We start from the raw sequence: 19,556 nt of genomic DNA, 5'->3' as shown, positions 1-19,556 counted from the left end.
GTTCTCTCACAGCTCTGAGATCTGCATTCCTATTAATACCATCAAGATGCCTGGGAGCCATTTGCAAAAAGGGTTAAAAGTCTGAAGTTGTTCCTCTAGGTTTGCTGGATGAGGACGAGGCAGGTTGCCCGAAGTCTTAGGACAGCCAGCCTCACACAGAGTAAACAGAGGCCACTGTGCTCTCAGGAATAAATTCCTCAACCAGAAACACACTCTGCTGAGGGTTTCATGTAAGATTTTTCTGATAGATTCCAAGCTGAGTAGTAAACAGAAATAACAGATTTTGAGGGGCCTTCTTTGAATTCAGGAAGATCTGACAATATCATGAAACAGCCTAGCGCAGGCCTCTGAAATTTTTCATTAGAATTCTTTTCTCCTGAATCATGTTAATAAAGTACGATTTGGCCTGGGATTTGTACATAACTACTGACTCATAGGCTGCTCAGACCCAGAAGGACGAGGAAAAAACACTGAGTCTGTCAGGAGGAGGCAGGGCCAGGCCCACGGACTGAAAGAGTTCTGGAGGGGTGTTTTCAAACAATGCTATATACTGCTTAGAAAACAGCTCCCTTATAGAATACTCAGTTGGCTCTGAGCTGTCTGACATATTCTTCTCTACTTTCATCTTCAACTGACTGCACTGCTTGTAGTCACCAGCACTGGCACCTGGCCCAGAAAGCCTCAGATCTCTCTCATCTTGAAGGGACAGGGACTTCCATTACCTTTCTACAATTCAGTTGACTGAGCTAACTCTAGATACTATTATTTTATAAGCTATGTCAAATGTAGCAAAATGCAAGCCTATTTTGTCCCTTCAAACATACAGCATATCCTTAACTTAAACTGGCATGCACCTGATTTCAAATTGAGATTTTTGAACACCATTTTCCAAATGCAGTAGCAGTTTGCTGCCCTGGGCCAGTCAAACAGAGAAAATGAGGAATCTGATTTGTTTTTTTTGGGGGGGGGGGGGCGTGGATGGGGTACTACTTAAGGCCTGATGCTGGTGCCTTTGAAATTTAACACTAAAACCTAAACTATTTCATAACAAACTAGAAGAGGCTCTTGGGAAGTATTTATTTAGTTAATAAATTTTAAGTAATTGTGTTTCTCTCACAAAACAGAAAACAAAACTCCTAGAAGATGTTGAGTTCCCTAGTTCAGCAAGGTCTATAAAAGCTCCATCGGCCAAGAGCCTGGAGCAGTAAACTGGGAATTCAGGGAACAATGTGGCCACAAGCACTTCTCCAAAAAGAAAAACAACTCCCCTCTTGGCCCAACTCCAAAAGGCAATTGAGCTGGGTAAGGTCCAGGTTAATCTCTGAACAGCCTCTCTGCCAACTTTCTCCTACACGCATTAAGTTTTTCAGCATGGGCTTTGCAAATAATCTAAAACAATTAATTAGTGCTTTTGAATTCACCCCGTACCATTAATGAACCACTGCCAGACAGCCTTTGATAGTGTATTTCCAGAGCTAATTAAATGTGGCAAAACAGAGGACACACACTTGCTGGGCATTCGACAGGGCCAGATTGTGAGACCTGAGCAGTGACAAGTGAAGCCATCCTTGCAGACAATCCTGGGGAGACAAAGGTGGGGGGAGAGGGGGGATGCTGGGGCCAGGCCCTCAGGGTCCCTTACAATATGCCAGACACTCCTCTCAAATTATATAATTATCAGGATATTGAAGTTCAGACAATTCATTCACTGTAAAGACTTTTTTGTTCTTGTTCTAATGAGAGAAAATTCTTAATTTGATATTTGAAAATTTGGTATTGCTTGCTTCTAGTCCCTACCTCCAAACCTCCACCCACACCCCAAAGACTTGTGTTCAAGTTAAGAAAAAAAATGTGCAATAGTTTTAAACACTAAATATTAAAATAAATCTCATCCCAAAATTCCCGTCTCTCAATCACAGAGTGCACTCCCATAACCTCTATCATTTGGGCAATCTTTCCATTTTTTTCACTATCTAATGCCACACAGAATTCCAGACTGCTCCACATGCATACAAGATAAACACATTTTTGGGAGGCCGAGAAAAAAGCTAGCAGGGGGCACAAAATAAAAATGTTGTTGCATTCCTCTGGATTTTTCTGGTCCAACTTCAAAAACAGAACCACCACCACCTGGAGCTTATGGCAAGCTCCAGGGCTGTACAACCTTGCCCTACTCTACCATGACATTGATGAAGTCTGAGAAAGCAAATCAGAAAACTTTACAAACCAGTAGTATAATAAAGTTATTTTTTAAAAGACAGCTTTTCAGGCAGAGAGGTTAAATCCTCTGTGTGTCTCATCCCAGTTTTTAATACACACGGTATCAGCTCCTTAACTCTTAAAGATATTGCAGAATCCACAGCTAAAGTAATAGCTGCTCAACAAAAATCCCTAGACTCTTTGGCCAAAGTTCTTGCCAATAAGAAAGTAACTTATTGATTACCATTTCACTGAGCAAGGAGGTGTCTGTGCTATGGCCAACCCTGCTTTCTGCACCCGGATTAACACTGCTGGGGAAGGTGAAACTCAGCTACAAGAAACACTGGACAGGGGCACCTCACTGGCTCAGCTGGTAGAGCATGTGACTCCTGGCCTCGGGATTTTGAGTATGAACCCCACCTTGGGGGTACTGTTTACTTAAAAAAAAAAAAAAATCACTGGACAAGCCACTTGGCTGACATGGAACTCCTTCAACAGAGCCTTCTTTTGACTGATTTTGATTGCCTTTGACTGATTTTGATTGGTTTGGGTCCTGGGGACCACGGCTCCAAGGTACACTCCAGACACTGGGATTACCTGATTTCTAAGGTTCTTGACAATTGCCCTACGGTGTTACAGTGTCTCAAGAGCTTTAAACGCATGTTCATAGCCACTAACCACCAAGCAAATTATTTCCCTATGACCAGAAAGCTAGAAAAGAAATGGAGAAAATGACCAACTTAAGGAACGTGAACCTGAAGCTGTGACCTGTGAAGGACTACCACACAGAGTCTGTGAGAGATTCAGACTGGTAGCTGACAGTGGCTCTAGTGCCTTCAATTTTGATCCTATTTCTCAGGCTGAGAATGTGATCATGGGGGAGGAGGGGATTGTTAAAAACAAGGTGACAGGCTCAGAATGGAGTTATTTAGGCTAAACCCCATATCGCCATACTGACTGAATCACAATTTCAGCTCTCCCAGAAATAGAGCCTTACATGTCTTACATATGCCTTACAGACCCCTGCTATCCCCTAAAGAAGTGACCTTGCTACAACCTATTCACCTCTTACTGCTACAAACTTCCTTGTCCCACTTGGGCACCTAGGTGGCTCAGTTGGTTAAGCATCTGCCTATAGCTCAGGTCATGACCCCGGGTCCTGGGATCAAGTCTCATAAGGGGTTCCCTGCTCAGTGGGGAGCCTGGTTCTCCCTCTCCCTCTGCCTGCTGCTCCCCTGCTTGTGCTGTCAAATAAATAAATAAAATCTTAAAAACAAACCAACTTCCTTGTCCCACTCTCTCCTGCCTGTCATTCTGGATAGCTCCTTGGAGCTCTTTTCTGTCTGCTGAATGGGATGTGATCTGATTCATGAAAGATTAAATAAAGGCAGTAAGATCCTTAAAATTAAGTAGTAAATACATATGGTATCAAAATGCTTCATAAGTATCAATCACAATAGGTGAAATTTTTTTACTCCTGAAAAATGTTAATTTTTTAAAGTTCTGGCTTGGAGTCTGATAATAGGAATTAAACAGGAATCAGTGAGGAAGCCAGAGTTTAAAACTAAAATAGCAGCAGCAGCAATGAGGTGTGCCCCACTTAAAGCTAACTTTTTGAAACACCCTTTTTAATCTCCCTCAACTCCCCCTTTTATCCAGTCATCGGGTACCATCCTTCATTATCTAGAGTCTCCTGGGCCTACCGCCTGTACCAATGTCCCCAGGCTCACTCAATCAACACAAGTCCCCTGCCTTGGTCTACTAAGTCACAAGGCAAGAAATGGGAAAAGACAAAAGAGGTACATGACAGGAAAAACGGGAAAAACTGCTTCTTTAGTAACTGTGATGATTGTGTTGAAGTGTAGCCCCAGCTAATAAAAGATGCACCTGGTTTCTATGGGTGCACCACACGTGTATCTGCAGAGCACAAGGTCTCAGACTTCATTCCCTCCAACCACTTTCCTCTCCAGCACATGACTCCCTCAGACCCAAATGAGTTTATTGAAAGTTTTTCAAGATAGCTATTTCAAGACCAAGCTAAAACCAAACTCCCATTTACAGCAGTAAGAATTTTCCAAAAGGTATTTGCAGGTTCTAGGTTACAATTAGAGCACTGACAAAACAGACAACCTATGCGTTCAGATGTGGTCTGCAGACTAGCAGCATTGACATTATATAGACCTGTTAAAAAAATGTATAGTCTGTGACATATCAAGAACTACTAAAATGGGAGCCTGAATGGTTTAGTCTGCCTTGGGCTCAGGTCATGATCCCAGGGCCTGGGACCGAGCCGCAGATCAGGCTCCCTGCTTGGCGAGCCTGCTTCTCCCTCTGCCTGCCGCTCTCTCTGCTTGTGTCCATTCTCTCTCTCTCTCTTTCTCTGTGTCAAATAAATACATAAAATATTAAAAAAAAAAAAAGTAGTAGGGTGGTTACCAGTATGGTGGAGACTTAAAGTCTCCACTGGGGACCTGTGTGAGGCTGCATATAGCCTTGCAATTTTTACTCAAGAGTGAGACAGAGGCACTGGAGTGTTAGAGCAGCAAACTGATATGATCTGAAGAATGTTTTAACAGGATCCCTGTGGCTGCTGTTTTGAGAATAGACTGCTGGGCAAAGATGCATTTGGAGATACTGGTTGATGGCTATTGTGATAACTGAGCAAGTTGAGGGAGGCCAGGATGAGATTTTAGAAGGGAGGACCCATGGGAATGAGATGCTTATGAAATCAAGAATGATTCTGTGATTTTCACATGTTTTAGGGGAAGAAAGAATAAAGACTTCTATCTCCTATCAGTGGAACATTAGGCCATAATCTGTTAGCAAAGATAATCACTTCTACATACCAGTAAAAGCTGTACCTTAAAATAAACCATCTAAAAATCTCTCCCCTCTACGAACGACTGTTCTTGGAAAACCATGCTCTTAAAAGCCTGAACTCTCTTCTCAATTTACTTACTGTCTTGATCGCCAAGTCTCATTCTTTTCATCCCCTAGATGGTCTTTTTTTCAGAATTATGGATTTTGAGGATGTTACCACTTTTTGCAATAATGCTTCTCATAATAAAACCAATGTTTCAGAGAAATACAGTTGTGCCCATCCGTATACAGTAAATAAATGTGTTATGTGTAAACTCATTTTTATAAATTAACATATTAAGCTTGGGGTTGACAGGGCAAGTTCTTTCCTCTGAAGAAAATAATCATTTTGAAGTATGTTTTATGGGGCAACTGGGTGGCTCAGTTGGTTAAGCAGCTGCCTTTGGGCTCAGGTCATGATCCCAGGGTCCTGGGATGGAGCCCCACATCGGGCTCCCTGGTCAGTGGAGAGCCTGCTTTCCCTCTCCCTTTGCCTGCTGCTCTGCCTGCTTGTGCTCAATATCTCTCTGTCAAATAAATAAATAAAATCTTTAAAAAATAAAAAATTAAATGTTTTATAAAATGGATATTCAGAGTGGTTTTGCCTAAGAGTGGGGCATACATACCTTGCTTTTAGAATTGTAAGTTATAAACAGACAAACATCAGATGAGTGCTTTCTAAATCTTAATGTCCATACAAATCATGTGAGGACCTCGTTAACATACAGATTCTGTTTTCGTAGTTTGTGTTTTTTTTTGAAAGATTTCATGTGTTTATTTGAAAAAGAAAGCGAGAAAGAGCACAGGTAGAGGGAGGGCTCAAGCACTCTCTCTGTCAAATAAATCTTAAAAAAGAGGGTGCCTACGGGGCTCAGTCGGTTAAATGTCTGCCTTCGGCTCAGATCATGATCCCAGGGTCCTTGCATCGAGCTTCACATCAGGCTCCGTGCCCAAAAGGGAGCCTGCTTTTCCCTCTCTCTCTACCTGCCGCACCTCCTGCTTGTGTGCTCTGACAAATTAAAAAAAAAAACTTTAAAAAAAATAAATTTTAGGGGCACCTGGGTGCCTCAGTGGGTTAAAGCCTCTGCCTTCCACTCGGGTTATAGTCCCAGGGTCCTGGGATCAAGCCCTGCATTGGGCTCTCTGTTCAGCAGGGGGCCTGCTTCCTCCTCTCTCTCTGCCTGCCTCTCTGCCTACTTGTGATCTCTATCTTAAAAGATAATAATAAATTTTAAAAATTTAAAAAAAAAAAGACAAGGGGAAACAATCAATGATGCTTTCCTCTAACTCACAACAAAGGGGCAAGTAGGAGTGAAGTGGCTGTGTGCCGTCAGCAAGCAGAAGCCCCACAACAGTGCTGGCACGCGCACACGCATCCCACGGGAAACACTAGCAGAGCAAAGTGCTACAGCATCTCAGTACTGTCATGGACAGAAACAAGGGCGCAGCTCTAGAAGCCGCTATTGTGCTCTCCCTGGAGGCTGGTGCTACCCAAGCCCCCTCCCCGATGAGGAAGAAGAGTTGGAAGGAAGGGAGGTGCTCACACTTGGGACAGCTTTGGTCTACCATCGAGACTAGGACTAAATTATCCAGGCCTAAGAGGACGAAGGGAAGCAACGCAGAGAACTTGAAGCAGTTACATTGGAACGTCTTCCTTTTGCCGTAACTACAACTTATCACTACGTAGTTGCCTTCACTGCCAAAAGAGAGAATAACTTAAAAAAAAATCAATTTTCTTTTGAAGGCGTTAAGATTTTCCGCATTCCACTCTAGGTTTTGGGTTTTGGGTTTTTGATTTTTTTAAAGACTGCTATGAGTTGGCAGACAGGGCAGGAGAACAGCTAGACCTCAGTCCCCAGAGCACCTGCTGCCTAATCTTTGGAAGGAACATTCTGAGAGCAAGTGCATTTTTAAGCCCTCTAGAATTCTGCATGATTTACAGTGTCCTCTCAGAGAACAAAAATATGACTATATTGCACTTTAATATAAATCTTTTTTAGGCCACTCTGGCAGAGAATGGTTGTAAAAAAAAAAAAAAAAAAAGTAAGTCAGCCAGGGGCTCACATGGATGCAGTGCAGTCCAGGCCAATCTTCCAAGAGGGTAAGTACTTCGAAGCCTCAATGCCTATGTCCAGGGCTGTCCTGATAGGAGGCCTCACTCTGGAACCCTTCCCAGAACACTCCCTGCTTCTACAACTTCCAAAGCCAGCACTCAAGAGCACAGAGCTCTGTCGGTGACTCAAGGTCACCCCAGAGTATAAGGGATTAGTTCTCCCAACAAACAAGCTGAGGTAGCCTCATTCTCTATACCCACAATGCGTGAAAAAGTATATGCTTGGAGCCATCGGACAGCTGCATGGGCACACACAGATAGCTCTGTGCTGGTGCCAATATCGATCAGCATTCATAAAACAGACCATCACTGGTGCCCTAAAATCACCAAGATAAATCAGGGATCCAAAAAGCAGCATGGCAAAGATACAGTCTAGGATGAGGCTGCAGAGGAGAGAGACACCTGGCATCCATTCACTTGTCTGACATCACATCTATGTACAATCTTACTCATGTTCTTGGTGAACATCTTGCTTATGCTGTGCACAGCTGGTTACCCAGCTATCTGCTAGGAAACTGCCTTTGCAAATGAAAGGAAAAAAAAGCCTTATTAGACATCATATCCCACTCCACCCTCCCCTTCTAACCCCCCAACCCTCACACACACACCCAAGTCCATGCAGGGCAAGGAACTCTGAGAAGCAAACTTTTTCTTGACGACTGCTACACGTCCCAACTGTGTGTAGGCGAGGACATGCATGTTGGCTCGCTTCCTGTTTCTAGGCAAAAACACAGAGCAGGGAGGGACCTCATCATGCCTGGGTGTGCATGCTCTCCCCAAAAAGAACACAGCATAAAATTCAGGCCACTCTATCCGCTCTGGGTCTTTGAATACAGTTCTTTACTCTGTAAGATAAATAGAAAGTTGGCACAGTTGGGAAAGCACACACAGATAGCTCTGTGCTGGTGGAAATGTTGATCAGTGTTTATAAAACAGACCATCGCTGGTGCCCTAAAATAACCCAAATAAATCAGGGATCCAAAAAGCAGTGTGGCAATGACACAGTCTAGGACGAGGACGCAAAGGAGAGAACCTGGAGTCTGTTCACTTGTCTGACATCGAATCTGTGTACGATCTTACTCATGCTCTTGGTGAGTATTTTGCTTATGCTTGCTCCACACAGCTGGTTACTCAGCTGACATCACTGATATCTTGTCCCTCTGTATCCAAGAGAGCAGTTACATACAAAAGTGGTTACAGTAACAACCTAAAAATTAGGTAAGCACAGACCCAATCAACTAGCTGGACCCTGAGACCCAGTACTGGCAAGAGAAGGCCTTGGTCGGATTTGCTTTGAATCGTCGAGTCTATCCCTCCTCCAGCCTTTATGTTCCCTGGTGGCCGTCACCACTGGCACTGTCCCTGTCTTCCTGCCGTTATGAAACATGGCCTTCGATCACTCGGTTGGCAGAGAGGAGAAAACCAAGGAAGAACCGCCTCTGCAAACCTCAGGCCATTAGTCACAAGTCCAAGAGAAAGATTCCTCTTTCCTTTAGGGCAGTCTTACAGGAGGGACAAGCAGCACTCTGCAAGTACTGTATGTATGACTGAATATAAATGACCACTTCAACTTTGATCAAAATTGGTCTGTCTCTCATTATAGATTACATTTTTCTTCTCTAAAGCTCAGGTCCCTCTAGCACATTACCGTTAGCAGGAGTGGTGGAAGCAGTAATAATTATGAACCGTGATAATGACAATCACGCACCTCCTCAGCCTTCTGTAAGGGTTAGATGATTGGACAGGTGTCAAGTGTCCAGCAAAGTACCTGGCTAGCACAGTTTCAGGAGGTACTAAGGGAACCCCATAGCAGAAAGACCCTGAGACTTATTGGTGCAGTCTGTCTGCACAAGGGTGTTGGATTCTGATTTGACAGACACTTGACCTATCTTTCTAAATTACTTTCTCTGAGTCCCATTACCCCCATCTGGAAATGACGAAAACAATACCTGCCTCCTGCCACGGCTGCCAGCTTGTCCCATGCCAAACCAAGTATTAACTGGCTGGTAGCTCTGTTTTTGTCTCCTGGACACAAAGAGTTCCGAGCTTTCTTAGCAGGAAAATAGCTCCAACTAAAAGCATCTCTATTTTCCTGGGGACTGTATTTGGAAATCCAGGTACACTTGGGAGAGATAAAAAGAAATGTGTTTGCTCAATAGAAATGTGTGTGCAGGTTGTGGGCAAGCCTCCAAAAAGATGAAGCTAGGCACAGAATGGCAACGATGGAATGAGGCCAACGGCCACCCCGCCCACACCCCACCAGCACTGAGGCTGCAGAGCTCACCTCAGAAGCACCTCTTGGACCTGGCCTGAGGGGCCAGCGGACTGCAGGCAAGTCCATCCCTTCTGACTACATCGATTTCCTTGAATTCTCTGCATGTGCCTCTTTTTCTCGTTATTAGGGATCCTGGAAACACAGCCTTACCTAACTCTGGCAAGCCTCAGAGGCAGAAGTTATTATTTTTTAAAGATGTGTTGCCAAACAACTTTTTTTTTTTAAAGATTTTATTTATTTATTTGACAGAGAGAAATCACAAGTAGTCGGAGAGGCAGGCAGAGAGAGAGAGAGGGAAGCAGGCTCCCTGCTGAGCAGAGAGCCCGATGCGGGACTCGATCCCAGGACCCTGAGATCATGACCTGAGCCGAAGGCAGCGGCTTAACCCACTGAGCCACCCAGGTGCCCCGCCAAACAACTTTTAAAGTGAAAACTTAGTGAGCTTTAAGCCCACAGGAGCATTTATAATTTTAAACTTCCCACTTTTCTTAGATAGATTATAGGACTTTTTTTTTTTTTAAGTCTTAATTATTTCGAAAGACAGAAAGAGAGAGAGCAAACAAGCAGAGGGAAGGGCAGAGCGAGAGATAGGATCTCAAGCAGACTCCACCCCCAGCCGGGAGCCCTGCACAGGGCTCCATCTCACAATCCCAAGATCATGATCTGAGCGAAAATCAGGAGTCAGACACCCAACTGACTGAGCCACCCAGGCGCCCTGTGAGATTACAGGATTTAAGACCAGGTGCCAAAAAGCTAAGATAATTTCTAACCAGGAGGCATCATGGTCCTTACCAAGAGCAGGACCCTCCCCACCCACACATTATCTAATAACCCAGGGAAAAAAAAAGAGGGCAGAACAAGTAGGGGTTTTGTCGAAGCAACCTCTAACCCTGGGATGTGGCTTGCTGACCCCTGCCTCCTTCACCCTCAACCACAAGTGCAGAAGGGAAGGCTTTCACTAAAGACCCAGCCAAATCCATGGGACTAGAACACGTCTACTGTCCTAACTCAAGTTAACTGTATATGCTGTGCTGTCCTTTGCCCTCCCCAGCTACATGTCTAAAGGAGGCCTTTTATGTAGCCTTCACCCCTTCTGCCACCAAGAACCCTACAATAGAGCTTCGCAGTCATGTCAGTGAAGAAGAATGCAAATAAAGAAGACCCATTACTTAAGGTCCTTCCAGTCTGACAACTTAGACATGTCTCTTCTAAGGTGGAAGAAGTTGAATCCGGTTCCAGAAAGACTTACTGGTGAAGGACTTCAGTCATTCCACACTGAGGGTCTCCTACGTAGAGGCTCCAGCAGAGTGGCAGATAGGCTGGCCTCTAGAGCCAGACTGCCTGAGTTCAAGTCCAGCTCTGTCTCTTATTTTATGGGACTTCATACAATTTTTTAAACTGAGTCTGTTTCCTTGTGTGTAAAAAGCAAATTACAATAATACTAACACCCACCTCAGAGGGCTGTCTTATAAAAACAAAAGAAGCTAGCTGGGAGAGAACAAGCCCTTGATAAATTGTTGGCTGATATGCCAAGCAGTGTTGTCTCTGAAACTAAGGAAGCTATATTCTCAGCCTCACTTTTTGAGGCCACAGTTTTGATTCTAAGATTAAACAGTATATGCCTTTGGCTACATGGGAATGGAAGAACAATTGAGACCTCAAAACGAAATCCACAAGTCTCACTCTGATCTTTACGGCCCTCTGCAACCTACTTCCATCCTTCCTTCCAAACAGACCTCGTGATAGGTTCCTGTACCAATTCTCCAGGTCATTCATCCTTTAAAAAACACATCAAGCACCTACATGCCACATACTGTGCACTAGGCATGTTCTGCCATCTGGTCAACCAGCCTTTGCCTTTCTAGATGGTCTTTGCCTGGCTGGCCTTCAGAACAGAGCTCAAGATCAAGCCCATCTACAAAGTCCTCCTTAGTTACTCCAACCCACCAAGGCTTCCCCTTTTGACCTCTCTGAGGTCTTTTGGCTTTTATTTGGTATTCACCATACATTGATTATTTTGTTACACGGTTATATTTTACATGCCTAACTAATGCACAAGTGATTCAAAGAAAGGGAGGAGTCTTACATTTCTCTGTATAACCCTGACTGATTAGTACTGTGCTTTGCACTTAGAGGGACTCAGCAAATTAGTGATTTACTTGTGGTTTCAAGATGACACAGAGCCCACTGCAAATACATTATCATTCATTTTAAACACCCTTCTGATCAATATTCCCTTCATAGTGTAGAGACTTAAAGGCTCAATCATCAGGCCTAGACTCAGTAGCTACATGGTTAAATCTGCCATTTAGCCATGTGACTGTGAAGAAGTTACTTAACCTGTCTGTATTCAGTTTCCTCATCTATGAACTGAGGGTAAACAGAGTACCTACACTTCTTAGGAGAGTTATAAGGATAAAGTGAGGTAATACATATAACGTACTTTCAACGGGACCTGGTACACAGTAATTAATTACTCTATAAAAATTCATTATTATTATTATTATTATTATTACTATTTTCCTGAAGTTCAACTCAACCAGAATGCTCCAAAAAGCATTTTATAAAATATGCTGAGCCCTATACGGAAAGCTACTGGATTCGGTATACACAAAACATTTCTCCCTTCTTAGTTAGCCAATAGGTTGTTCAGAAAAGCATCTCTTGGGCACCTGGGTGGCTCAGCTGGTTAAATATCCAATTATGGATCTCATCTTAGGTCTTGATCTCGGGACCATGAGTTCACACTGGGCTCTACAATGACCATGGAACCTACTTAAAAAAAAAAAAAAAAATGGCATCTCTCATTCTATTCACATAGATGTGTTAGTTTGTGAAAATTACTGAGCTATACACTTTCATGTGTATGTTTCTCTACATAAACTGTATTTCAATAAAAATTTAGCATTAAAAAAAGGCATCTCTACCTCTACCATTAATCAGTTCCCTCAGATTGCTGCTACAAAATTGGTAATTCTACTGTATCCTCAATTTTACCGTAATTCTCAGCAAAATTTTGACAATATATAACCAAAAAAATATTTAACCCATGGCTGAAAGAGGAAGGAAGGTCTTAACCAAAACTGATTCACTATCTAATACATCAAGGCTATACAGAGTCATCAAATTCACCACTTTCCTGTGAAGTACCTTCTTCAGTTATGTTTTTTTAGTCCTAGGCATCAATGAAAGCAGAAAATTCTGCCTTAAACTCACCAAGTATGGTAATACTTCTTGACATCAAAATAGCACATTTTCCATCAAGCCATTTCTCTTTCTCTCTTTTTTTTTCTACCACTTTTCATTGAGTTTTGGTTTTTTTAAAGACTTTATTTGTCAGAGAGAGAGAGAGAGGACAAGAGAGAGAGAGAGAGAAAGGACAAGCAGGGGTAGCAACAGGCAGAGGGAGAAGCAGGATCCCTGCTGAGCCCAATGTAGGACTTGATCCCAGGACCCTGGGATCATGGCCTAAGCCGAAAGCAGACACTTAACTGACTGAGCCACCCAGACGTCCCTTTTCAATGAGATTTTAATTAAGATCAGTTTTAATGCAGAGGCTAAGAGAAAATAATAACTCTTCAATCCTGAGACAAAACGAAACTGCTGACAGAGAGTGGGCAATTCAAATTCACACTGGCATTTAAAAAAACAAAACAAGAAAACTACCAACTTTCTCTCAAGATATTTCTTTCTTTTTTTTTTTAAAGATTTTATTTATTTGACAGGCAGAGATCACAAGCAGGCAGAGAGGCAGGCAGAGAGAGAGGAGGAAGCAAGCTCCCTGCTGAGCAGAGAGCCCGATGTGGGGCTCGATCCCAGGACTCTGAGACAATGACCTGAGCCGAAGGCAGAGGTTTAACCCCCTGAGCCACCCAGACGCCCTCTCAAGATACTTCTAATGAAAAAGGGGACATTCTGCTGTCCAACCTCATAAACCAAGTTCTGCAAACTGACTTGCACTCAGCCTGTGCCTACAAATGACTCCTGGTCTGAGTTTACTGGAGGCTTCACCACTTCTTTTTTTATATTTTATTTATTTATTTGAGAGAGAGAGAGAGAGCATGAGCTGGGGGAGAGGCAAAGACAGAGGCAGAGAAAGAAGAAGACTCCCCACTGAGCAGGGAGCCCACCGAGGAGCTCGATCCCTAGACCCTGAGAGCATGACCTGAGCCGAAGGCAGACGCTTAACCAACTGAGCCACCCAGGTGCCTCAGCCTGTACCACTTCTTACTGGCTTCTTCATACAGCGCACAGGTGAAGAGCACAGACCTAAAATCTGACTCCTCCACTTGCCACATGACACTGTGCACATCACCTCCCCTCATCATCTGTCAAATGGAAAAAATAAGCCTACCTCAGAGCTGTGATTAAGGGAGCTCATGAAATAAGAATATCCTTATTCGTTGTTAGATTCTGTAATTGTTTAGTCCAGTGCCTGGTTGTGGTCCACATGCAACAAATGGCAATTAATATCATCACTATCATCTCATCTGTATGTTAATTCAATAGCCAAAATCAAAACCAAGAGGCTAATCATTTTTCAAGTATGTTTCTTGTTGAGACCAGCCAGTTTACAGAACTGGTCCAACAAATTCTTTCATGTAGCTCATTACACAACAGACACAAAGCAAATTACCACAAAATTGACCAAATTAAGCTTCCAAATTCATTAAGTAACCCTGACTGGGAACTCTAAGATGATGATGTGGGGATCTGATACTCTTACTTAAGCAACAATGTTCCAACCAGGCCTTTCACTTCTAATCTCTGATCTCATATTCTGATGGCCTCCAGGAAGCACAGTTCTGCACTTTTTTAAAAAATTACAGGGGCGCCTGGGTGGCTCAGTCTGCTAAGCATCTGCCTTTGACTTGGGACATGATCCCGGAGTCCTGGGTTTGAACCCCACATCAGCTCCGTGTTCAGCAGGGAGCATGTTTCTCCTTCTCCCTCTGCCTGCTGCTCCCCCTGCTTGTGCTCAATCTCTGTACATAATAAACAAATACAACCTTTTTAAAAATAAAAAAATAAAATGACATATTAAAATACCTAAATAGGCAAAATTAATACTTCCTGGGCGCCTAGATGGCTCAGTGGGTTAAAACCTCTGCCATCGGCTCAGGTCATGATCCCAGGGTCCTGGGATCGAGCCCCACATCGGGCTCTCTGCTCGGCAGGGAGCCTACTTTCCCCCTCCCCCGCTCTCTGCCTGCCTCTCTGCCTACTTGTGATCTCTGTCAAATAAATAAATAAATAAAATATTTTTTTAAAAAAAGCTTTCATGAAATTCTTACTTAGGACAAGAAAATAAATGTAATCTATGCATGGAACAAAATTAAGTGGGATGACACATCAGCATGTTTCTCTCTACCCATCTCAGCACTGAGATTGAGTTGGGCATCCATGTCACTGACATTAGAATGTGTAGCACTGGTCTAGTAAAATGTAACGTAGGCACTCATACTATGTAATTGGTAGTCAAATATTTTATTTCTCAGAAGGACACAAATACTCACAATTCATATAAACATCCCATTTCCTAAATTTTTCCAAACTGAAGATTCTGAAGAAAAATGTATCAGAAAGAATATAACAAATGTACAAGCTATATTCTCCAACTCACCTGTAGCGGCCACACAACAACTCATCAGGGCAAACACGACCATCACATAATGAGAAGGCATTTTTATCTCTCCACAAGCGTGCCCCATTCAGTCACCAAACTGTAGACAGTCTTGGCAAATCGGAAGTGGCCTTAAAAATCCTCCTCTCCAATTTTCAAACTGCCTGTAAAAATAAACATATTTCAAGAAGAAAACTTAATGCAGAAACTGCTTTTCAAAAACACACATCAAAGTGAAACAAAGAATTTCTGCAAAGTGTAAGAGACATTTATTTTACAAACACCCCAGTAAGCTGATGTGGGGGTGCTAATCACCTAATGAAGATTTTTAAAGAAAAGACTTTTGTAAAGAAGTGCTTAGTTTTGACACTTTAAATCTTTGCTTTTACATAAAACTTTCAGGAAGACAGAAGAAAATCAAGGTTCACCTATAATACAACATCACCAGTTATGTTATGGCACCAAAGTAATTAATGACGCTTGACATGTGAACTTCCTCAGGTCAACAAGGAAACACAACTCTGACCAGAGACTCAATCTCTGACAGATGTGATGACTCTGACAGAGTCATCACAACAATCAAACCAAAATACGTTTAGAATCAATGTGAAAAATAAAGAACCATGGAAAGTAAAGCTCTCGTTTCAACTGTCTGCCAACATTACAACAGGAGACAGGTCTTCCCTGTCTCTCAGTTCCATCCGAGACTCTGGTTACTGGACCAGAGGATGCAGAGGTACCTTCTAACCTCATGCTATCCCTTGAATGACAAGTTTTATTGTCATTTGCTTAACTTGAATATCCCTCCTGTGGTCCTAGACACACCAAATATATTTTCCAGCCCTATATCCCTGAGCCTGGCACAACCCACAGAAATTATTCAATTCAACAAAACATTTCTTGAGCATCCAGAATGTTCCAAGCACTGTGTAAAGGCATGATTCCTTCTTACCAGGAACAGAAGTTATCTAGCAACTGGCTAAAAGCACAAAGACCCGTCTCATCTGTGTGCTGAACAAGGCAAGATCATGGAGTTTCCAGGAACCATCTCAAATAGCTGGAGACTACAGCTTTGGGACTCTCACCCAGAAACACTGTCTACAGAACTAGCTTGCTACCTTCAGAGACAAAGCCAACTGGGGTACTTGCAGATGCAGTGCAAAAATATAAAAAACAATGGCAAAATTAGTTTCTAATTAAATGGTCTTAGTTCACTGCATCAAGTGTTAAGGAAAAGATACTTAAAATGGCTCTTTTCACAGGGTGCCTTGCATGGCTCAATGGTTCAATGTCCAACTCTAGATTTCAACTCAGGTCATGATCTCAGGGCTATGGATGGAGCCCTGCACTGGGCTCCACACTGAGCATGGAGCCTGCTTAAGAGTCTCTCTCCCTTTCTCTCTGCCCTGACCCCCTTCCCTCTCTAAAAAAAAATTTTTTTTAAAAAGGGCTCTTTTCAATAGTACACTAATTGCCTCTAAGAAGGGAAAGAGGACAACTGGGGGAGACCGGTGGGAAGGCACAGGAACCTCGTCACTGATTCCCATTTGAGTTTTCTACTATGTTGGGGTTTTGTAAGACCCAGAAATAATAATAAAGTTCTAACATCCAAAATAATTTTTTATATATGCTTTGAAACTGAATTATCATATACACAGGAGGTACTGCTAGTCAGTCTTGATGTACGACAGTGATTAAAAGCCTAGCATGAACAGAAAATGGATTACGATGGCAGTTAAGATTCTGCCTAGGTATGAATCCACTCTGCCACCTACCAAGTGGTTATGCTGGGCAGACGATTCTACATGCGAAATCTACTGTATGGGCCACTGTATGCAAGGACTGTATTATCTCGCACGCACGTGTTTGTTTATGGGTGTATAAAGCTTCAGTGCAGAAAATATAATAAGCAATCAATAAACGTTACTTGTCCATTCCTTCTGAGGTATATTTATACCAACAAAATGGAGAAATTAGGGTGTGGTTATTTATGTAATCCTAAACTACTATAAAGTCAGTTCAATCTTTTGCTTACTAAAAAATGAATACTTCAACAGACACAAAAAGGAGGTGAGCTCAAGAGTGGAATCACAAAAAGAACAAAATTGCCAGGTAAGTAGAGGCACATGTCATTAATGGCACAGTGGTGTCTTGTCTCAAAAACTGTCTAATTAGATAATTTCGGAAATGATGAAATTGACTTCAATCATCCCTCTAAGTCCAACACTGCTGTCACCGTAATTTCAGATCAACTCAAATGAAATAGAAGTCTCCTCTGTGAACTTAAAAAGTCAATGACAGCAGGGCTGTCAGTTGGGCATCTGACTCTTGTTTCAGCTCAGGTCATGATCTTAGGGTTGAGACTAAGCCCTGCATTAGGCTGCTTGAAAGATTCTCTCTCTCTTCCTTTCCCTCCCACTCTGCCCTTTCTCCCACTCATGCTTTCTCGCTCTCCCTCTCTTTCCCTCAAATAAATGAAGTCTTTAAAAAAAAAAAAAAGTCAATGAGAGCAAAGAGAATTTGACCTTATTTTTCCCCTTCAAAAAATTAAATTTCCTGAATGGGTAGATAAGGAAAATGCTCTCCAAAAGAATATGCTATTTCAGCAAATGCTAACAGCAATTTTCATAAAGCAAAACCCTGAAAGGAGATCTCAGAAGAAGATGGCTTCCCAAAGGATTTTTATGGAGCACATAAACTATCACCAGCACGAGGCTTGTGGGAATATTTAATGAGTTTATGTCCCCCGCTGCCCGCAGCTGCAGAGGGTCTGTGGGACTGTGAGCATTAATCCAGGGGCTTAAACCAGGTCTGAATGAACCTGTGGAAAGAAAGGCAAAAAGTTCTATTAAAAATATAGACTGCAAATTGCTGACAAGAATATTGGGCAATTATTAAAATGCAGCAATTACAGATACAAGAGAGCCAAGCTAAACAGTTTGATGCCCAAAGGCAAACCACAGCAAGTTTATGCCGGATCTTAAAACATCTCTGAGGAAGTCCAAGACAAGTTGAAACTACGCACTGCCGCTTCTAACAAAGAGGGAGTTTTTCTTCTTTTAGCTTAAAAGTCCCTCCGTAATGTCACTTGTTCAAAAAGAAAATAAACTGCACAGAGTTTTTGTCTAATCTTCTCAATGTGGTGACAGGATCCTAAGGCAGAGGAGAATAAAAAAGGGAGCATGTCATTCCTATTCTGCGGAACTCCGATTCTGGCCAAGACTTGCACACATCAGCACCTCAACGTACAACCTAGGGATCAGCTCCCCAACGCGAAGGATGCTGGATGATCAAGGCTCCCAGAAAGCTGTAGATATGAAATATAACCTGAGGAAATACAAACTCCTCTTTTCTTTCTATCAGGTGATATCACTTCAATTTGCAAAGGGCAGGGACTCCCCAACCGAAGTTTCTAAACCCAATGAATATCTCTGGACCTTATAAACTAAATGCTTCCTTTAGAAATATAAATAAGGTACTCCGTGATCTTGAAAGAATTTCGGGTCCACTGTGCAAGTCAGTTTGTCCACACTGCAAAGCAATGCGTTCCGTACAAAGGGTACCAGTACTTTCAGTATCTACAAATGAGCAGAAAAAAATTCTGAGAGCTTAATAGACATAAAATGTATATGCGCGCACACACACACACACACACACGCACAAACGAATGTGATCTGAATTCTTCTAATTTCAGAGCTCCTCTGTGTCTATTTATGAGGCCATGACACGGAGCGTGCTGCCCCACATTCCCTAGTGATCCAATAATATGCACAGGTAAGAGCAGGATTAGCTGAAAAATCCCTCCCCAAATGAAATCCATCATGGGTTACACCAGTATTCAAAAGAAGCTGGTTGGGAACAGCATTCCCTGGGTTGATCGGAATGTTTTTTTTTAGAAAAGCATAACTTTCTCTTAGAGGAAAAACGTGGTAAAATGATGTCTGGCAATAGGCTAAAAGCCAGCAAGAGAAATTACTAACTTCCCCTTACATGTCTAACACAGCTGGCTATATACATGAGATTATTTAAGATCAGAACTTAAAATGAACTTGGAGGGGATCAATTTCTCAATTAAAGGAGCTGGCGTGCTAGAGGTAAGTAACAGCTTTTAAAGCTGGAAGAGATCAACATGAGTTCATTGACAAGAAGCACCCAAACTCCCAGCCCCGGGTAACACGGCAATGCCGAGATTAGAAACTAGGTCTTCCCCTGACAGGTTCTCCCTCCCAGAACCAGGTCCGTCATCACAAACAAGGAACCATCTTCACCCTCGCAATTCTCAATCTCTGAAAACAGAATAGTTTTTCCAAGAGAGGGAAGCCTGCCGGGGCTGCCACTGGGCGAGGGGACTTCCAGGTTGACATATACCCTCTGTACAAATCGCTACTGATCACGCAGTGTGACTTGACTTCAGGACTCTAGGTGGCAACTTTAACAAATCAAGAATCCTTGGTAATGCTGTGTGACTCCAAGTTCTCTGAAAACTG

The 19,556-nt window shown here is 42.7% G+C and overlaps 1 protein-coding gene across 3 annotated transcripts in view; it reads right to left on the bottom strand.

Annotated features, from left to right (window-relative positions):
- Positions 1-19,556, bottom strand: part of TGFBR3 (transforming growth factor beta receptor 3) — a 197,259-nt gene that overhangs the window by 159,421 nt on the left and 18,282 nt on the right. For all 3 annotated transcript variants that reach the window (XM_032303562.1, XM_032303564.1, XM_032303563.1), the window contains exon 2: positions 15,070-15,233. In XM_032303562.1, the coding sequence (XP_032159453.1) occupies positions 15,070-15,157 (88 nt within the window). In that variant the 5' untranslated portion in view covers positions 15,158-15,233. The remainder of the gene's footprint in view (positions 1-15,069; positions 15,234-19,556) is intronic.

The sequence above is a fragment of the Mustela erminea genome, chromosome 10 (assembly GCF_009829155.1).
Source record: "Mustela erminea isolate mMusErm1 chromosome 10, mMusErm1.Pri, whole genome shotgun sequence".
Lineage (NCBI taxonomy): Eukaryota > Metazoa > Chordata > Mammalia > Carnivora > Mustelidae > Mustela > Mustela erminea.
This window is presented reverse-complemented; position numbering and strand designations above follow the sequence as displayed.